Source organism: Ptiloglossa arizonensis, chromosome 1, assembly GCF_051014685.1.
Source record: "Ptiloglossa arizonensis isolate GNS036 chromosome 1, iyPtiAriz1_principal, whole genome shotgun sequence".
Classification (NCBI taxonomy): domain Eukaryota; kingdom Metazoa; phylum Arthropoda; class Insecta; order Hymenoptera; family Colletidae; genus Ptiloglossa; species Ptiloglossa arizonensis.
The window spans coordinates 7697603-7719175 of NC_135048.1; the positions used below are offsets into that span (position 1 = coordinate 7697603).

Sequence of the window (21573 nt, forward strand, 5' to 3'; positions counted from 1 at the left end):
AATGATTGACATTTGAAATATTAGAAAAAATATTTTTTTTTTGAACTTCTACGTTCAATTTTCATACTCACAATGGACATCGAGAAATGATAAATAGAATCATCGCTCTTTGCAACATACCTATGAGAGATTAACTTTTTTATTTTAATGAGCCTTCAATAGAATTCAACATTAAATGATTCGTTACAAAACCCAATGGCAGATAGTATTCCTAAAAACTTATCTTTGCTAAAAAGTTCGTGTTACCAATATTGGTTTAAAAACATAAAATTGGATTTATATTTATTTTAAAAAGCGCTAGAAGCAGATAGTTTGATTTGTGCATTAATTTTGAAATACTTAAAAAAAATGTTTACCGGAATTATTTTTTTACATTTCTACAATCGTGAAAAAAGAACAATACTTTTCTCGCATGTATATACAACTTTGTACAATGGGCTTATATAACAAAATAATAAAAAAAATATACAAAGAAAATGTAAACTACAATTGTATTATATTCTATTATAAACTATTCACAGTTTATTATAATGAAGTAAAATCAGAAAGCTTCTCCTATATTTAAAAGATAAAAAGTTATAATTTATCAATGTGAACAGCATATTCGATAATTGTAAGTATAGAAACTGTATCTTGAAACACATCACAGAATTTAAAAACTTCTTAGATAGATTAAGAAACGCTCCAACAGTTTTATGGTGTAGCCTTAGCTTTTAATTCTTCAAAACACGGTCTAAGAAATATGGAGTTTTTCTTCGATGGATTATAATACTCGTGACCCTGTAACATTAATAATGCAGTATTTAATCCTTTTTTCTTTTGAATGTTATATATAATCTTAAAAATAAAATTAATTTAAAATACTATCAACAACGATGTTTCTTTAGAAACAAATATTCTGTGTATATACATTAAATTAATTGAAACTTATAAAAGTTATTAGTATCCTTTAACCCTTTAATAATATGGTAAAAATATTTTAATTTAAAATAGAAGCATTAACAAAATACCTTTGTTATTTCAAATAAAATGTCATTTTTTTTATTAATAACAGCTTTCAAGACAAATGCAGTGATTCATTGTACAAATGCATAAATTTGCTACATATAAGGAATAATATTACCTTTGACCAATCATAGGATACTGCATATGCAAATATTTGACCATTGTGATTAAAGCAGCATCGAGTAATAGGTTGCTCCATAGGTTCAGAAGATTTCAATTTTGTTCGTGAATCTTTGTCCCAAAATCCAAAAGTACCATCACCCCCAACAGTTGCAACAGTGCCATGAACTGGATGAAATGCTATGTCATTTACCTAAATATGTAACAAAAAATTATTACTGCATTTTTTAATTATTATACATTACAATTAATATTTTATTAAATTCGTACTAACCGCATAAATATCTTGATATCCATTAGGTGTTCCATTTACTCTATGACATTTAAAAGTAAAATTCTCTTTTGAGGATAAATTCAAATGGTGTATTGCTACACGACCTTCTGTACTACCAATTGCAAAACCAGTAGGAACCTTTTTCTTGTCTCTGAAGATTGCAACACATCGATATTGGTACTTCAGATTCAATTCTACTGTTTTATATTCTCGAGGACTACCTTCTAATTGATAAACTATCAATCCACGCCCTGCAGTGCCGACTACTGCCATTGGATAATCCTATTGCAATTGAAAAAATAGTTAAAACAGAAACTATATTATAAAATTACAACAATATGTACTTACAACATCTGCACAATAGCATCTTTCGATTAAGTTTATAGTCATTGCTGGCTTAGGGCTCCGCAAATCCCAAAACTAAAATGCATTTAATAAGTGGTACTAAAATGTTGGAATACAATGTATTACAAATAATATAAATAGAAACATACTCTTAATGTTTTGTCCCAAGAACCTGTCATAAGACATGAATATGTACTTGCTTTTATCCAATGACAAGTTTTGATAGGTGCATCGTGTGCTGCAACTTGTATACTCTGATTCGAAGCTAAATCCCAACATTTTGCTGTTTTGTCGATAGATGCCATGAATACTTTTGTTCCATCCTATTTTAACAAAAAAGGTTACATGATCTTAAAAATAGTTCAAATGGAATCACTTTGAAAAATGCAAAGAAAAAGAATAAATTGCTAAACTTACATCGCTCCAACAAACATCAAGAATCGGTGCTGCCATAGATTGCATTGATTTAGGCACTGTTTTACCAGATTGCTCAACTTCCCAGCAACGAACATTGCAGTCCCATGAGCCAGCAACGAGAAAATTTTGTGGGATAGAGGCAGGACTAAACACGAGACTAGAGATAGAATCATCCGGAGGAGAAACAACCTCAAAATCTTGCATTGGATTCGACGTAGATGATGCGCCGGTTCTTAATCCACCGCTTTGATTGAACATGTTTGATTACTGTCGCCTCAGAAACGTTTACTCGATACAAAATGACATCATTAATTGAAACGTAGTTAAAGTACAAAATGCGTTTATAGAAACATTCGACACTCACGCATTCATATCATATTATTTTAGTATCAAGTAATACAAAATATTACCCTAGCCTTGAATATATCACCATAGAACGAATACTCGTGTATAAATTTCAGATTCATAAAATCACAGAAAGACGTAGATAGGTGACGATGTGTCGATCACGCGTTTTGACTCACAACTATTCTTGCTGCTAAGAAGTGCAATACTTATATATATACACACACACATCACATACATAACTGTCGTTTAAAAAAAATGATACTTTATTTGAAATGATGTATACAAACATATATCAAATATTCATAAAACGGAAATTATTAAACTAAATTGGTCCCTAATGCACTTACAAATGCAAATATTGAAAAATTATATTGCATAATACTATACATCTACGAATCTTTCCACTTTGTTAGAAAGCGTGATAAATCCTGAATTTAAATATCGCGCCAAGGAAATCGAATAAATACCAATGTTCCGTCAACATTTCAATAATGATTTGTTATATTACATTTTATAGAATCAACTTTATTTTACCCTCGCCGTACATACATACACATACTTATTAAAATAATTTAATTCTTAAACTAATGATCTTATAAATTTTGATATTGCAAAATTATTGATAGAGTATTATTTTTATTTTATGGACACTTGTGTCTGATTTATACGTACCAAAATTTAATCTAAAAACTCAATATACATATTTAATAAATAATAGCTAAATCCTTGAATTAATAATCTACAGTAACCTGTGCAATAGCACATTTAGCCATCTACCGCGAAACACGCCGAACTAATATAACATTTTTCGTTGAAAGTAAAACGACCAAGTTTGTAGAGTAATAATTCCCATTTTTTATGAATAGATGGTGCCATCAATTTCTATAGATGAGTAGAAGCTTGATGAGTGGTATATGTATATGTGGTATTTTTATTAATTAAATTGCATCTTATATCGAAAATTTTATACTATTTTATTCAATTGTTTGTTATGTATATATTTATATATTGTTGTAGTTATATTGACAAAATATTATTGTTATGATAAATCATTTTATATTGAATTCTCAAACGTGTCTTCCTTGTACTTTTTAGTAAGCAATAGATATTTCTACACATCCAACACTGCAGACCAATTTTAACATAATCTATTTTTCACTATATATATAAAGTTTAAAATTGTTTAAACATAATATACGCTCCCGTTTATAAGTCACCGAACACGTGCTTACTTTGAACAAAATGATTATATTTGTTTGGAAAGGTTAGGTCAGATACATATGTATTTTGAAATCCCAAAGGAGAGATTACCTCCTCAGACTCATCTCCAAAACTTTTATCGCCTGAATGGTATTATTGGTCTTCAACAAAACATTAAGTTATCAAGATACATGTAGTTGACAATTGACTCAATAAACTGAGTGAAATAGCTTCCACTAGCTATTTTTCCCTTCTTCTGGTAATGTTCTCCATTACAACAATGGATGGGAGTGTTGATCAATTAATCCTTAATGTACATATTCTTATGCTCAAAAATTATCATCAATCTTTGTTGTACCATACCTTTCATAATGAAAAAAGTCAAGATTGAGGGACAGAATATTAAAAGTCTTTTCAATCAACCAAGTTGGCACAGTCAATTCCGAGAAAATGTCCACCATGAAATGTATTGTAGATCTTCTTGGCTTCACCTCTGGTTTCATAACTGTAAGCAATTGGAGTCTTGCACTTGGTGAACTCTTTTATTCAAGGGAGTGCTAATGTTACTTCTCCAAAGATCATCGTAGTGGGATACCACCCATACAGTTCTGGCTTAAAATTACCACATTTGACGGTTTGAGATTGAACAAAAGCACAGCAGTCTATTTGACCAACAGGCTTTCCTTTTTTAGGCAATGCCAAAACCTGTTAGCTTTTGATTTCTTGCTTTTGAGTGTAACCTTGTTGTATCCAAGGTAATCCTGTTGACGTACTCCAAATAGGCAAATCTTATCAAAAAACGTTAGTGAGGTGTAATAATTTTATAGGATTCAGAAGCATAAAGGTGCGAGTAGCCTTTTCTTTTGAATATGAAGAAAAAAAAGTACATTATAGGCATTTGGTGCTTTTCTTTTTCCAGAAAATAAAAATGCCAAACAAATAGTAGAAAAAATATGTACTATTTCTGGTGAAAGAACTCTGCAGAAGTCCACCTCTGATGAAGATCATATCAAATAACTAATGGAGAATAATCCATGCTAGACGACATATGAATTAACAGAAATGTTAAAAATATTAAAAACCATTTTATAAAACATTGTAAAATGTTTTGATGTATGTGTTCCTTACAATTTAATGGAAAAAAATTTGCTGGGTTGCATTTCCATTTGCAACTCACTCTATGAACACAATGAAAAGACAATTTTTAAAGCAAGTAGTAATGAGAAATAAAAAATAGATTATTTATAATAATTTTGACCTAAAAAGATCCTGAGGAAAACAAAATAAACCACCTTTAACAACCCCAAAAGTCAGTCTTCATCTGAAGAAAGTCATGCTTTGTATCTGGTAGAACTGAAAAGGAATGGTATATTATAAGCTTCTATCAAACAACCAGACAATAAATTCAAAAAAGTATTTCTCACAATCAGATGAATTAAAGGCAGCAATTGAACATAAATGTCCAAAATCTGAAGGACAGTGTTTTAATAGGAAAATTTGTAGCCTCATATGTTTTTGACTAATCAATTAAAGTTATTCGAGCTTGGTTGCTCTAAATATTACACCCTCAGATTTTCACTTATTTAGGTTTTTACAAAATTCCTTTAATAGTAAAAACTTTAACTCTTTAGTCAATGTAAAAATCACATTGAAAAGTTTTTCACAGAGAAACCTGAAAACTTCTGTAAGGATGGAATCTTCAAGTTGCTTGAAAGATGGAGAAAGGTTGTAGAACAAAATGGTAATTATATAATTCATTAAATGTATACTGAAATTTAAATATGTTGCCTTTGAATTTTCCATAAAAATCAGCACGAACTTTCTGAACAACACAATAGATCTAACACTCTGTCAAATTTCATTACAATTGATGAATGTCACTTCTGAGACTCTTCTTGTCAATGCTTTTTAGACTTTTTTTCACAGTAGTTCTCCTTGCTCAAACAGATACGTAAGAGAAACTAAGGTGAAAATTACATTATTATTAAATAGAAATAAATATACTCAAGTTTATTTTATTATTACCAAGAAATATAATTGTATGGATTTGCTGCGCTAGCTTTAATTATTATAGCACAAACAAATCATTAGGTATATAAAATAAAACAAGTCAATAACCCACTTTGTTAATATAGTATGTCAAAATACAATATGTAACCTCAATCCTGTGATTCGGTAATATTTAATTACGAACTCTCAACGACTTAAATTGTTAAAGAACTTGGCATAGTTGGCAACTACCACTCAATATAGATATATTTTAAACTACACTTTATCTAAAAAAGCCAAATAGTAGATAACTAATTATTAGTAAATTTTTACACTATTATAATACCTTTAGATAACTTAAATGATTTAAACTAGCATGTACTGTACAATATAGGTTAAGTATATAATCTTATATTGTCATTATATGCTATAATTCGATATATAATTTGCCCCTGAGCCGATGAGCTCGAAGTGGATACAAACATATATTATCAATAAATACAATAGTGTAGAATGAAACTATTGACGTACCAATTCAGGATATATTACAATTTTAATACTACTAATGATAGAAATTACAGAGAAAAGTTTTAAAAAATATTCTGCATTTTCTGACTTTGTTTATTTTAATTTGTATCGCCATTAACGTTGTAATCTTATTCCATTCAGAATCGATAACGGTGAATTTAACACTAAAATGATAAGAGCCAACCAAGTCGTGTGACACATGCCTCCATTGGATACTAGGTCTATTCCTCCATATCTCATCTGTGGCAGAAGAAAGACGACTTAAGCATAGTTCGTCGCGTGGTAGTAGGTCGATGAGAATAATTAGGAATATATTGTCTAAGTGAAGTTTGGAAGAATGTGGTTAGAAGAATGTGATAGTTTTGCGGAATTATGTCGAGGATATTTACCATACTATTTATTAATAATTTTACCGATCTTTATTATTATTTCTCCGGTTAACCCAGTTGCGGCATCACACGAATTCCCTGTGTATCGAATGCACCAGTATGACTTACACGGTGAACCTCACGGTAACTAAATTCTTGTATTTTATTTTAATCGAAATTCAATTAGCATAATCAAGTACCATATGTATGATAAAATTAAATTTTTTATTCAGGTTGTCGTAGTGCTCCAGTTTCTTTGGAAGCAAGATCTCTCACTGGATGGAGTACCTCTAGGCACTGTGTCGTTGCTAAAGCCTTAGATCTAACACCAAATCTCTTTTACTCCATTAAAAATAAGGCAGGAGCTTTGATAGTAGTGCTACCAGAGAAAATTGCTGAATTAACATTGGAGGAGAAACAGGTTAATACTTGGATTATTTTTATTAAATTTTCATTAACATTGCCAACTTTTTTTATCAACTATAGTTCAAGGTTACTTTATTACAACTATATTGTAATAACTATGTTAAACTCATTTGTTTCAGCATATTATGAATCTAGAAGAGTGTATGATGTTTGGACCAGAAACAGCAATACCAGTGTATTTTGCTTCGTGGCATCCAGATCTTCAAACAATTTTGAATGACCTAGCTAATGGATTTATTACAGATGAAAAAGCTGGTTCTGCTGCTGAAGCAATGTTTAATTCTATATCTGCCAGTGGTTATCAAGTGGTAGTACCAACTGGACAAGCACTTGCTAAGACAGATGTTAAAATAGCTACATTACATGGAAAATTAACTGGCACCAGGACGGAGGAAAAATTACCAACAATAGCTTTAGTAACGCATTATGACAGTATTGGGGTTGCACCTGTAAGTACATATTTGGTATAAAATTTATTCAAAATATTGTATAATCACTAAAAATCTAAAAAATAAAACGTTTTATTATTATTAAATAGGAATTGTCATTTGGAGCAGACAGTAATGCATCTGGAATGGCTATGTTACTAGAAATAGCACGATTATTCTCTACTTTGTATTCTACTAGCAGATCAAGACCACAATACAACATTGTCTTCATCATAACTGGTGCTGGAAAGCTTAATTATCAAGGCAGTAAAAAGTGGTTGGAGGATCAGTTGGATGGTCTTGAAGGCTCCATAATACAAGTAATACATATTTCAAGAAGATTAATTATTGACATACATTCAAATATAATAGAATTCAATTTATAATTTTTTTTTTATTAGGATGCAGCCTATGTAGTCTGTCTGGATACAGTATCTACCAGTGATAATATTTATGTGCATGTTTCAAAACCACCAAAAGAAAATTCTACAGGTGGTCTCTTTTATAAAGAACTTAAAGCTGTATCTGATTCATTAAATGGTACTACTGTAGAAGGTGTGCATAAGAAAATAAATCTAGCTGATAAATCACTAGCTTGGGAACATGAAAGATACAGTATGCGAAGATTACCAGCAACAACTTTATCCACTTTAAAGAGTCATGAAGATCCAATTAGGTCAACAATTTTAGATTTAATGAAAACAGGACAAATAGATAGATTATACAAACATACTCAAGTAGTTGCGGAAGCATTAGCAAGACATATATATAATTTGAGCTCTAGTCAAATTTTTACAGATCCATTGGTATGCTACATTTTTCTAGTTAAGAAACACAAAATAAACTATGTTATTTAATATATTGTTTTTACAGGATGTTTCAAACGAATCATTATCTTTATGGTTTAGTTACTTAGCATCACAACCAAGAGCTGCTCCCTTATTGGCAGACAAACATAACATGTTAGTTGGTACATTGAAGGAAGCAATGGCTAGATATCTTGGAGATGTCAAAGTTACCTTACATAGTGCTGATAAACAGGACCCAGAATTCGTATTTTACGATGTTACAAAAGCTACACTGAATGTATACAGGTAAATATTTTAATTCCATTTGGTAGTATTAACAGAAATCCTTGTAGATAATGTAATTTGTTACGTTTCAGCGTAAAACCAGCTGTATTTGATCTCTTTCTCACAATTGCCATCATTGTATACTTGGGAATACTTTATGTGATCATACACAATTTCCCACATGCATATTCTCTAGCGACTCGCATTTCAGTTAAGAACAAAACATCTTAAAGTTGTTGAAATGTTAAAACTACTTTATTGTATTGTAAAAAACTCGCTACAGATTTTTTTAATGGATCTTAATATATAACAAACATTGTAGGTAAAAACTGAAGATCAAGCAAAGTTATATGTGTAATACATTCATTTTGCTCATGTTAATTCTGAATTAAAGACTATCTACCATTCTACATCTTATTCAAATTTTGAATAATAGATATCTATATTAGTATATCGTTATGAATTGAAATTAGTCAAGACAAAAGTTCATCCATTTACTTCTTCCAATAATAAACATACGAACGATAAAATAAAAGTTAAAAAAAAGCAACAAAAAATCTATATTAAAAATTACATCTTGATAATGTATTATTTGTCGCTTTATAATAAATTATTCTGTAAGATTACGTGATAATTAAGACCAAGTTACGACAGACCAAATAGTGAGATTTCAGAATGCAATTTATGACAAAAAAGACTGGCAGATTTAAGCATAAATGCAAATAAATACAGAACTTTTAATGTAACAATGTATTTACTAATAATTCCAAATCTTGTATAGAATAAAGTATGCTAGTTTTATTCAAATGCATTCTAGTGAATTCATTTAATATATCTGCTGAATAATTGTTGCTATGTTTATAGTGTAATATACAATATTCTTACTATATTAGGTGATTGTGGAAGTTCTGTCCACTGATTTGAATAAATGTTAGATACTCCTATAAGTGTTGTCTTCAGAATACAGAGACCAGCTGAAGAATTATTCCTCGAAATAATTGAAGAACCTTATGTTTAAAGAATGAACCATATATTAGAAATAAGAAATATTCCGTATATTTAATATTTTTTAATTTTTGTCGAATGTCTAGTTAAATAACTTTTAAAGTATTGATTACTTCATCTAGTTATACTGTAATTTGAGCAAAACTGTACACTTATATCTAAAATGAAAAATTCAATTTCAATTTTACATATACTAACAGATGGAACTTTTGCAGCAACTTAATTATGTAGTATTGAATAATATTACATTACATCACGTATAAATCAATAATATAGGATGTTGATATACATAGCGATATTGTTTAATAGAAACAAATTTGTTTTGTTAGAAAATTAAAAAAATTAATAGTCAAATACTATTATAATGTTAAAAAAAATATGCTTGTAATTAAAATATTGATCTGATGGGAAAAAGATATTTAGAAAATAATTTATTTGAATAAGTCGTAATAAATATTTAATAATAATTATTATATATATTATTTAAATAAAATTACGAGGAGCAAATGTAAGAAGAGTGTAAAATAAATGGTATGGAAATTAAATATCCAACTTTTAGTAAAGGTATTCTTTAACCTTACATAAATTGTAATTACATATTAACAGTAAATGTTACTATTAGTGTTATTGTTCTTATAATTTTATAACATATTATTTGATATGTTATATGATATGAATGTTATTTGTTGTGAAAGCTCACACATGAACCATTCTTAATGCAGTGTATGCCAACCTTTGAAGTAAGTATGGTAGTTGTATATGTAAACAGGTTTGACTGGTTTATTATCTCTACTTCTTCAAAATCATCATATGTTGAGATATCCTACATTATAATGTGCTTTAAGATACGAATACCATTTTCAAATAAACTATATTTCTTTTAATTTTAATCTAATTGCTTAGAGAATATTTATTAGAAAAACAGTGTATTTAATTACTCATTGTATTAAGAAGTTTGAAACTTGTGCAAGAAAAGTGAGTATTACAAAAGAATATGAGTTTCTTAGTAGAACATATAAGACCACAATTAAAAGCAATAAAAGCAGCTGGCACATGGAAAAATGAACAAGTAATTGCCTCGCCACAACGCACACGAATTGTACTAACAAATGGAGTAAAAGCTCTTAATTTTTGTGCAAACAATTATTTAGGCTTATCTGTAAGTATGAAAATTTGATAAAAATGTTTGATTTTGCATAAATTAATTTATGTTATATTAGTTAATTTTTTTTAATTTAGGATAATAAAGAAGTCATTTCAGCAGCAAAAACTGCTCTAGATAAATATGGAGCTGGTTTGAGTTCTGTAAGATTTATATGTGGTACTCAAGAAATTCATGTAGAATTAGAAAAGAAAATTTCTAAGTTTCATGGCAGAGAAGATGCTATCCTTTATACATCTTGCTTTGATGCAAATGCTGGACTCTTTGAAACTTTGTTAACACCTGAAGATACAGTATTAAGTGATGAACTTAATCATGCCTCCATTATCGATGGTATCAGATTATGTAAAGCAAAGAAATACAGGTGAGTGACATCAATGAATATATTTGTTTACTTTACTTATAACTGTATCAGAAAATTATCGTTTATGAAGGTATAAGCATAGAGATATGACAGATTTAGAAAATAAACTACAAAATAATATGACTTCACGCTTACGTCTCATTGCAACTGATGGTGTTTTTTCTATGGATGGCACTGTGGCACCATTACCAAAAATACTTGAGCTTGCTCAAAAATATAATGCCCTTACTTTTGTGGATGACTGTCATGCTACTGGTTTCTTTGGAGAAACTGGAAGGTGATTACATTTATGTTACAATTTTTATATCAATCTCTAATCAATACTCTTATTTATTAATATAAATTATTTATCTTAATGTTTCCCAATTTCTTAATAAGCCTGTTTGTCATTATTACTGATACCATTACTGGCAAATAATTGTAAACATTTCAACAATCATGTTACCACAAAAGCTATATACTTTATTTTTTGTATTTGTTACAAGAAGCAATCCCAAGCAACTATATAATCAAAAAATATTTAGACACCATACATTAGGGAACATTTTCCAATAACATAGTAAAATTATGTACATACACATACATATGTAATATGTGTATATTAGGTAACAGTAATGTTTGTATGTGATAAAGTTATTCAATTGCAGAGGCACAGAAGATTATTTCAATCTTTTGGGAAGTATCGATATTATTAACTCAACATTAGGTAAAGCTCTTGGTGGTGCAGCAGGTGGTTATACAACCAGTAAAAAGGAACTCATTAATTTATTAAGGCAATGCAGCAGGCCATATTTATTTTCGAATTCGTTGCCACCGCCTGTAGTTGCATCAGCAAGTAAGGTATGCTAAAAGAAACTTCTTTTTTTACACTTTTTAAACTGGTGACTAATAATAAAAAATGGTGTACAAGGAAAATTAGAAGCCTTTTATAAGGTAATGATACATTATACTAGAATTCTAATTCATATTAACTGTTTTTTTCTTTGTTAAAATTGTATGTAGGTCATGGATTTAGTAACAAATTCTACAGAATTTCTGAATAAACTAAAGAATAACACCAATCTGTTTAGAAACAGTATAAAAGCAGCAGGTTTTACAATCACTGGAGATAATCATCCTATCTGTCCTATCATGATAGGTGATGCAAGACTAGCCACTGAATTTGCTGATAAGATGATTGGTATGTATTTTACAATATATTTTAATGTATAATGTTTGGGCATTTTAAAAATATGAAACAAAATATTAAGTACATTCTTATCTTTTTACAGAAAAAGGAATTTATGTCATTGGGTTTAGTTATCCTGTAGTACCAAAAGATAAAGCTAGAATACGTGTTCAGATCAGTGCTGCACATTCACAGAATGACATAGAACACGCTATAAATTCATTTATACAAGTTGGAAAAGAACTTGAAGTTATTGCCTAATATCTCTTTATTTACTTGTTAAAATTTGTATAAAAAAAATAAAATTTACATATCAATCAAATATTAGTAATGTTCAATGTGCATGGTTACCAAAGCCAAGCCAATATGTGCAAAGGAAAATGTTCCTACTAAATATTACAAAGAAAATACCTTTTATACAAATTTAACAATGTATAAGGTATTTTTAGTTTTCAAAACTTTTGATTATACATAACGTTATATATTCTTATTAAACATTAATTATATAGACTTAAGGTTTATATGGCTTAATAAGATTTTCAGAAAACTCTTTGATTTGTTGAACTCCACGAATTTCGTTTTCTAATAAAGGAAGTTGTGTTACATGGAAATCTTCATACAAATCCATTGTCTAGAAGAATAATTAGTTAATTAAGTTGCACTGCTTTTAAATTTAATTATATCATGATTAAAGTGTACTTTGGTTTACCTGTTCTAAATATTTAGTTTGTATTTTGTGTCTTGCAAGGCAAAGTCTACAAGATGCATCTCCTTCTTTCAAAAATAATCGTTGATTCACTATAATATTATGAGTATCAATACCACATTTTGTCAATTCCTGTACAAGCCTCTCTGTTTCGTAAAGTGACAAAAATTCTGCTATGCAAACACAAATAAATGTGGTTTGATCAGGGTTTCTGAATTGCTCATTAACTTGTCGAATAACTTCAAGCATTTCCTCTATTTTATTAGAAAATGTATCTACATTGAAATCTGTCATGCCCAAGAAAGAAGTTAACTGTAATTAAACATACTTGAAATTAGAATTATTTAAATGTTGCCAACATATATTAATTATTGTATATCTTTTATACTTGTCTAATGAAAGGGTTAATTTTCATCTTTAAACGCATTAGTTTCCCCAGACCCTTTTCTACAATTTGTGGAAATGACAATAGCCTTAATGTATGTCCAGTAGGTGCAGTATCAAAAACAACAACAGAAAAATTCATTCCTTTGACAAGCCTAAAAATGTAGATACATGTTAAATACCCCATTATATATAAATATTAATTATATAGGTAATGTTGCATTCAACTAAAACAATAAGTTTGTACTGGTTAAATAATTTGATACTAACTTCATAACTTCTACATAACTCATTGTCTCATCAATACCAGGAAATGTTCCTATAATTTCTTGCATTATACTTCGACTCAATCTCATTGCTTCACCATCTGAAACTGTTGCACAAGACTATTGATATTAATATTCAGTTATAAAACGAAGAGTGGAAATAAAATTTGTGTCAATAAAGCCTACCAGTGTCACTTTCAAAATATTCTTCAGGTAATTCGGTGATGCCAAGATTTGGATCTATTTCCATAGCAAATAAATTATCGAAACCTTTTACTTTCGTCGGAACTTTACTGAATTTCTGATCAAAGGCATCGGAAATATTATGTGCGGGATCCGTCGAAATAATAAGCACATTTTCTCTGACTTTCGATAATAGTACAGCCAATGAACAACTAAAAACACAGATAATTATAAATTCGTTGTATAATATAATTCATTTGAAATGTTATAATAAACAATTTTTACAGGTTATGATTACCTGCATGTCGTTTTACCAACTCCACCTTTACCACCAACGAATATCCATCGTAAAGATTGTTGGTCAATTACATTTCTAATGGAAGGTTCGTATTCGATCGGTTCACTGTCATTTATATTCATATTCACCGAAACACAACGTTACGTATTTTGAAAAATTTAACACGTCATTTACTACTATCGTTACTATAGGGGAAGAGACATGAAGGAAGTAGAACAGAAAAATCACACCACGTCAACTACATATCATTGAATGCATAAAAACAAAATGGAATACGTAGACTAGTAGGAGAGGAAACATCGATGTTACACTATCGATATGTCGTGCAACACATAATCGTTTCGTTAAAAATACTTCAAAATTACATATCCACATTAGTAGAGTTGTGTAAAATTTAAAACAGAAATTTGCATTTAATTATTTAAGAGAGTTTTTGCTTATTATATCTAGTAATATGATAAAGTTAAAAGAAAGATATATCTGAAGATCTTTTTTGAAGATGTTTGATTTAAAAACAGAATAACATGCCGGTAGAAAAAAAAGCAAATCAATTGCATGATACAACCGCTGCAATGCTATCGATGAAAGTAAATCGATTACTCGCTGGCGAAAAATCTGTTCGATATCGACTGTAGGGTACCTACACACGATGGATGTAGTGGTTTTTAATAGTAGGCTAATTTGGAAATGTTGGAAGTGTCTATAAATCGTGATCCCAAACGTTAATTCCCAGTGTTTGTTATTTTCATTGTGCTATCGTGAATTTTATTGACTGGCCGGAACGAAAGGACTTACACGTATTATGCCGCAGTTTCATAAAATCGAAATAAATAGAACCGAATGGGAGGTTCCGGAGCGATATCAAATGCTCACTCCAGTGGGATCAGGAGCTTATGGTCAAGTGTGGTAAGAAAGAAAGACAGTAATTGTAGTATTACGATTAAGTTTCTCAATAATCAATCTAGCCCCAAGCATTGTTAAAATTACTAAGAATTTCATGAATTATCTGGATAGTTTAAACGATCCCGCTCTGCAACTCACAAATAACCCAGTATTTTGTTACGGCCATGAACTAATCATAACCTTGACATTTCTAGCATTTCTATTGCTTACTTTTTTCCACTTGAAGTTCTGTAAAAGTTAGTTTTCCCTTAATTTAAATGCCTGTACGATTATTAAGTTATAAGTTATGATTGCGGTGATTCGTGTCAGCATATAGTGCGGTCTCATTCTATGTCGCGAGGCAAACTAAAATTAGAGCATTTGACAGTGATTTTCTGCGAAGATAAATGTATTAAGATCATTTATTCAATGAATTCACTTTCTTAACGATTTTTTTTAGAAGTTACATTTCATAACACTTAAAATAATCCATCCTGTTAATTTTGTAATAAACATCTTTTTAATTATGTTGACACAATTTATTATTTAAGTTATATTATTCTTTTTTATTTAACGTTTGTAAAAAAAGTGTGTATGATATGTATAATGTTTTAGTTCAGCAGTTGACACAACTACTGGTCATAAAGTAGCAATAAAAAAGTTAGCCAGACCATTCCAGTCAGCTGTACATGCAAAGCGTACATATAGAGAACTTCGTATGTTGAAACATATGAATCATGAAAATGTAAGTGATGAAAAGTGGATTATATATATGTGTAGTTAACTCTTGAAGTTGGCACTATAGAAATTAGAAGCATTTAGAAACTTTGTCTTGGCACCTAAAATTAAGAACTATGTTGTTCTTTACCAAATTTTATTTTTATCTTCTAAAATCCAAGGCTTTTAAAATAATTGTTGGATCGTCAAATTTAAAATTATTTAATTGTCCTTATATATATATAGTCTGTATTTATTTTAGGTAATTGGCCTACTAGATGTATTTCATCCATCTTCCTCTTTGGAAGATTTTCAGCAGGTGTACGTACTTTTATAGACTGTCATACAATTGTTTTGACCATCACTCCTTAGTGGACAAGAAAATTAAAAATACTGATCATCATGGTTTAGTAATGTTATGTACTTATTTAGATATTTAGTTACACATCTGATGGGTGCAGATCTCAATAATATTGTAAGGACTCAAAAACTTTCGGACGATCATGTACAGTTTCTTATTTATCAAATCCTTCGTGGTCTTAAATATATTCATTCTGCGGGTATAATACATAGGGTAAAGTATTGTGCATTGTAGATAATTTGTAAAAATTAAGCACTTCAAATATTTAACATTGCTTACAATATTTAGGATTTGAAACCTTCTAACATAGCTGTAAATGAGGATTGTGAACTAAAGATTTTAGATTTTGGATTAGCTAGACCTACAGAGAATGAAATGACTGGGTATGTTGCCACAAGGTGGTATAGAGCTCCAGAAATTATGCTCAATTGGATGCATTATAATCAAACAGGTGTTTATTATTTTTTTTTCTTTACAAGTCCTTTCTATCTTATCTCTAACACATTAAAACATACTTTTCATACTTTTTAGTTGATATTTGGTCAGTTGGATGTATAATGGCTGAATTATTAACAGGGCGAACATTATTTCCTGGAACAGATCGTATCCTTTTTATAATTATGCTTTTTGAGCTCTTTGAATACTGACACTTAATAATCATAATCATTGTTTGCATTTTTTGTTTAATTATGTTGTACTAATACATGTATGAATTTCATTTTATCATTGTTATGAAATATCATAAATCTTTAATCATCTCAGAATTAAAAGATGTGCTTTTTGCTAAGGCTCTACATATGGCTTCCTTTTTGCTTTAATATTCTTCAGCGCTAATATATTAATACATTTTATTTTATTTGTTATGTGGCACACGTTGCTTTAATCTGATAGCAAGGGAAACTTACTTGATAAATGAAAAAGGAATATACAAGTGCAATATATCTTTTAATATGCTTTAATGTACAAAGTTGCATTAACTGTTACATTATGTAATAATTAAAGTATTTAGTGAAAGTAGAGAAAGGTGTGGTGGAACCTTAGCAAGAGCAGATATACATCAACTGAACTTAATAATGGAGATACTGGGTACTCCGCGAGATGAATTTATGCAAAAAATATCATCAGAATCGGTGAGTATTTACTGAGTCATTAAATGATTCATCTATACAGAAGTCTAATAGTGCATGCTGTTTATTTATAATGCATTGTAACTTAAATGCCTTGCATGTTACACATTTTTATGGTATTTTTTATGGCAACAATTATACTACTCTGTTTAAAAAGTTTGTAGAATTAAATCAGTAAAATTCAGTGTTTAAATTTTCTTTCAAGTCAATGATATTTCCTTCAAAGTAGTTCCTTTCCAAATGTATATACTAGCTCTAGTGGTGTTTCTATTGCTCAAAGTAGTGTTGGAGATCTTGTGAAACACTGCTAGGACTCTTTCCATTTTCTATTCTTTTGTTTCAATGTTGTCCTGATATCCTCCTTGCATAACATTTTTTATTTTTGGAAATAAAACAATGTTACACAGAGCTAGGTCAAGTGAATACAGAAGATGATCAAGAACAGTCACATTAAAACGAGCGAAAAATTCACACAAGAATTGATGTGTAAACTGGTGTGTTATCGTGATGGAGAAGTCACAGATTTCCTTTCTACAATTCTGGTCTTAGTCGAAATACGCGGATTTGTAAGCGTGCGAGGATAGTAATTCGTCGATTTGATAAAACAAATTTATATAAGTTCTTATCAATGTGCGAGGTAGAAGGTCGACCCTTGCAAGCATCGTCTTCCGCATTATCTCTTTTTTCTTGAAACCTTTTTACCCATTTTTAAGTGGTTATTGGCTTCATAGCACTCTAGCCATATGCTTCTTTTAGCATATCAACCATTTCAGTTCTTTTTTCTCCCGAGTTTCACGAAAAAATTTTGCATAAATATATTGTTCTTTAAAAAAATTACCAAACACATTTTTCAAAATGTGTAACAGGCGAAAAAAAAAACAAGAACGTATTGAAAATGTTGCCATAAATAAACGGCTTATCGTATGATCGTGAAATTTAATCTGTTTATATATAAGACTATACACTGCTTGCCTCGCCCGATCAGATCGCTGCAATGTTGCTGAGACAACGGGATAAAAATCATTTTATGAACATTTTGAACAGGGTAGTTTGCAATATTAATAAGCTTAATTAATAAGCTTACTTAAATGTAACTAAAAACAAAACATTATGTTTGTAAAGTTTATATATTTTCCTGGTGAGTACATATTACTTTTTTTATATATTCCATTTTATGTTACCTTTTTCTTATTCATGTTTGGAATGACAAAAAATGCTTTAAATAGATGCCGTTTTAATACATATTTTATCAATAAAAATTTTGCCCATTGATGTATAATGAATTATGCTTTAAACGTACCTTAACTTTAAGCAGACATTGATCATCTAACACGAGTCTTAGTACTCTGTGGTACACCCACAGAAGAAACTTTAAGCAAAATTACCAGCCAAGAGGTAATTTTTTTTAAGATAAATATTTTTTCCTATAACCTTGATTCGATAAACCTAAATTTTTGTTTATTTTTTGTGTAGACTTTTTTAATTTATTTGTATATAAATTATTGATCCTCCAATTTTATAATTAGAAAAACTAAATAAAATAATATGCCCCTAATAATATGATTTTGCTTTGAGTTTGTATGCATTATATGAATAAGATAATGAGGAATATTTGCTGTCAGCAAAATATATTGAAATATGTTGAGAGTGTGGCGCAATTAATAACTTGATGAACAATTTATAATTTTTATAGTTTTACAAAAATATATAATTTGTATATATATACAGTGTGGTTTAAAATATACCAATCCCTAAAAATGTTAATGTTCTGACTTTTCAGTGAAAAATCATTGTATTTTATAATCTGGCATATGTATCTAATGTCAGGGAAAAGAAAAAGTTACAGTAAATTTCTACGTAGTTTAATTTTCTCAGTAAAATATTGATTTTCAACTGTTTCATAAGCATACCAACCTTTTCTAATTTCATTAGATTTCCAACGATAGAGTGGATTTCTTTTGTTTGGTGTTATTAGTAGTATTTTTAATTGTTCGCGATACTTCGTTACAGGAATGTCTCACGGTAAAGAATTATTCGAAGTAAAGAAAGTTGTAATCGTAACTTTTGTCATTACGGTTAAGAGTTACAAGTACGTAATAAAGAAATTGGGCGATCTATTGGTTCGTGATGGACAGAAATTGATTTGAGCAATTTCAAATGCATCAGAGTCGATTAACACTGTTATAGTAAAATGCAAGGTAAATACTTCAAAAAGTACTGTTAATCAGATCATTAGAAACTGTCCAAATATTTAGAAATCAAAGATGATGTTAGTACCAAACATCTCATAAGGCAGTAAGATTGATGTTTGCTAAAAAAAACAGATACATATTGGGAAATGGTGAATTTTTTATTCTATTATAATCAAAATTGTAGGTTTTCATCGCGATTACTTTAGATCGTATTTACCAATGAAAAGAAATTTAACTTGGATTCATCAGACGGATATAATTCGTATTGACATGATTTGAGAAAGGAAAACAAAATTCATATTGAAACGAAATTTTGACGTAGGATTTGCAATGATTTAAATTTACTTCTCAATCCACGGAAAATCGTCAATTGCTTTTGTTCAAATAAAATAAAAAATAATGATTACATTAATGTCTTACATCAAAATTGAATATAATTTTGGACCGGTACAGGCGAAGGAAATTCCATATTTATGCAAAACAATGCACTCATTCATGTTACAAGTGCACAAAGCCGTTACTGGTTTACAGGAAACAATATTCTACTTTTAGATTGGCCTACACATTCTTCAGATCTAAATTTTATTGAAAATTTATAGGGAATTTCAAAGTTTAAAAGAGCTAAAAAAAAGCAATTATTTAAGCATGAAATTATTAGGCATTGTGAAAAATATAATAAAAAATCTTATTAAAAGCATAAATGATAGAAATTTTCAAACTATTCAAAATAGTGAAGATTCTGTAAATGATTAAACATCAGTTAATGAATCTAAATAATCCAAATAAATGAGTTTTATTTAGGGTTGGTATATTTATAAATACTTAAAAATCAGTATTTAACAACAGGTACTGTAATATGAAGAAATTTGTGCATTTTTTCTTGTTTATTGTTTTTATTGCTATTAGATATGTTGTAAAATGTCAAAGTACAATGAAGTTTCACAGAAAGATTAAAACATTTAAATACCGGGGGTTGAGAAATTTTTAAAACCTAGTGTATATAAATATTTATATAAAAATAAAATAATAGATATTATTAAACAATTATAAAGATAACAAACTTAAATATTGTTTTAGGCAAGAAATTACATACAAAGTTTACCTCCTTTAAAGAAAAAGAACTTTAAAGATGTTTTTCGTGGGGCTAATCCTTTAGGTAATTATGCAGTAAGAAAATGTATAAATTAAGCATTACTCTTGGATTATTTACTCAATATATTTGCTTAAATGGAATAAAAATCATAAAATTGATGATTCTTATCATTTCTCAGCCATAGATTTACTTGAATTAATGTTGGAGTTAGATGCAGAAAAGCGAATTACAGCAGAACAAGCTTTAGCTCATCCATATCTTGCACAATATGCAGATCCTACAGATGAACCAGTATCACTACCATATGATCAGAGTTTCGAAGATATGGATTTACCAGTTGAAAAATGGAAAGGTATAGGTCCTTGGTTAATTTTTTATTGTTTTTTGAAAGTAATTAATTTTTATACAGATATTGTCATTTTCAGAACTTGTTTATCACGAAGTTATAAACTTTGTACCTCAACAGCTACCTTCATTGTCTTCAACAATTGAATCTGCTTCGTAAATCCATGTTTGTAGCTCAAATAATATAGATATAAGCGCAGTAAGATAATATTAACAAGGATTAGTTTTAAAAGAAAGTATATATAATTATTATATACAAAAATGTCATTGTATATAATGTTACAAAAGTAACAAAGTTAATCATACAACTTTACGCGTACTAAAGGCAAAATGTATATTTTTGTTAATGATGTACGATACAAAAAACACTAATATTTTTCACTTTACACATAGATTGTTTTAAAATGTAAATTCACCGAACATGCAACAATTATTCATATTCATGGTTATACATGAACGTTTTATTATGTATCCATGTATTTAAATGCTTTGAAGTATTTAATGAATATATTACAAGTGCAATTGAATAAGTGCACTAAAATGTCATTCGTGATTGAAAGTAATATTTTTCATAAAAGCTAATCTTCTAATAAAAAAGTAACAATTCAATGATGAATATACTTTTATCAAAATGATAGCTTCAAAGCATTAAATTTTATTTCATTCAGTGCTGGTTCTAGTCTGTAACAAAAAACATATTAGTTCAAATTAATCATTAAAAATAATTTTATTATTTCATATACAAAATAATTTAAGATCATTTCATTTGTATGATAATATTAGAGTAATGCTTTTAACA

General features: G+C 29.1%; 5 protein-coding genes across 8 annotated transcripts; 3 read left to right on the plus strand and 2 right to left on the minus strand.

Moving 5' to 3' along the window:
* Nucleotides 1-474: 474 nt before the first annotated feature.
* Rae1 (ribonucleic acid export 1) lies at nucleotides 475-2686 on the minus strand. The gene is made up of 6 exons (XM_076311807.1): nucleotides 2162-2686; nucleotides 1894-2067; nucleotides 1748-1819; nucleotides 1400-1681; nucleotides 1124-1318; nucleotides 475-780 (listed from the first exon to the last, which is right to left on the minus strand). Exons 1-6 carry the CDS (start codon nucleotides 2417-2419, stop codon nucleotides 694-696), a joined length of 1068 nt encoding a protein of 355 aa, XP_076167922.1. The 5' UTR covers nucleotides 2420-2686; the 3' UTR covers nucleotides 475-693.
* Nucleotides 2687-6289: 3603 nt separating this feature from the next.
* LOC143146968 (BOS complex subunit ncln) lies at nucleotides 6290-9801 on the plus strand. The gene is made up of 7 exons (XM_076311747.1): nucleotides 6290-6738; nucleotides 6828-7015; nucleotides 7140-7469; nucleotides 7559-7768; nucleotides 7850-8254; nucleotides 8322-8542; nucleotides 8614-9801. The coding sequence occupies exons 1-7, from the start codon at nucleotides 6564-6566 to the stop codon at nucleotides 8750-8752; spliced, it is 1668 nt and encodes a 555-aa protein (XP_076167862.1). The 5' UTR covers nucleotides 6290-6563; the 3' UTR covers nucleotides 8753-9801.
* A 528-nt stretch (nucleotides 9802-10329) lies between these two features.
* Gcat (Glycine C-acetyltransferase) lies at nucleotides 10330-12845 on the plus strand. Its single transcript, XM_076311760.1, has 6 exons — nucleotides 10330-10685; nucleotides 10766-11052; nucleotides 11123-11329; nucleotides 11700-11892; nucleotides 12055-12232; nucleotides 12324-12845. Exons 1-6 carry the CDS (start codon nucleotides 10521-10523, stop codon nucleotides 12479-12481), a joined length of 1188 nt encoding a protein of 395 aa, XP_076167875.1. The 5' UTR covers nucleotides 10330-10520; the 3' UTR covers nucleotides 12482-12845.
* LOC143147005 (ATPase ASNA1 homolog) lies at nucleotides 11494-14311 on the minus strand. Its single transcript, XM_076311818.1, has 6 exons — nucleotides 14058-14311; nucleotides 13763-13971; nucleotides 13581-13683; nucleotides 13315-13465; nucleotides 12930-13238; nucleotides 11494-12851 (listed from the first exon to the last, which is right to left on the minus strand). Exons 1-6 carry the CDS (start codon nucleotides 14177-14179, stop codon nucleotides 12732-12734), a joined length of 1014 nt encoding a protein of 337 aa, XP_076167933.1. The 5' UTR covers nucleotides 14180-14311; the 3' UTR covers nucleotides 11494-12731.
* Nucleotides 14312-14560: 249 nt separating this feature from the next.
* On the plus strand, nucleotides 14561-21196 carry LOC143146984 (mitogen-activated protein kinase p38b). Of its 4 annotated transcripts, none has more exons than XM_076311772.1 (10): nucleotides 14562-14963; nucleotides 15555-15684; nucleotides 15919-15977; nucleotides 16089-16230; nucleotides 16306-16468; nucleotides 16549-16620; nucleotides 18460-18539; nucleotides 20414-20492; nucleotides 20608-20781; nucleotides 20855-21196. In XM_076311772.1, the coding sequence occupies exons 1-10, from the start codon at nucleotides 14860-14862 to the stop codon at nucleotides 20932-20934; spliced, it is 1083 nt and encodes a 360-aa protein (XP_076167887.1). In that variant the 5' UTR covers nucleotides 14562-14859; the 3' UTR covers nucleotides 20935-21196. The 4 variants fall into 4 exon arrangements, with proteins under 4 accessions (XP_076167898.1, XP_076167887.1, XP_076167882.1 ...); XM_076311767.1 differs by lacking the exon at nucleotides 18460-18539 and adding an exon at nucleotides 17068-17147 and having other exon boundaries at nucleotides 14568-14963; XM_076311793.1 differs by lacking the exons at nucleotides 14562-14963; nucleotides 18460-18539 and adding exons at nucleotides 15224-15348; nucleotides 17068-17147.
* The last annotated feature ends 377 nt before the right edge of the window (nucleotides 21197-21573 follow it).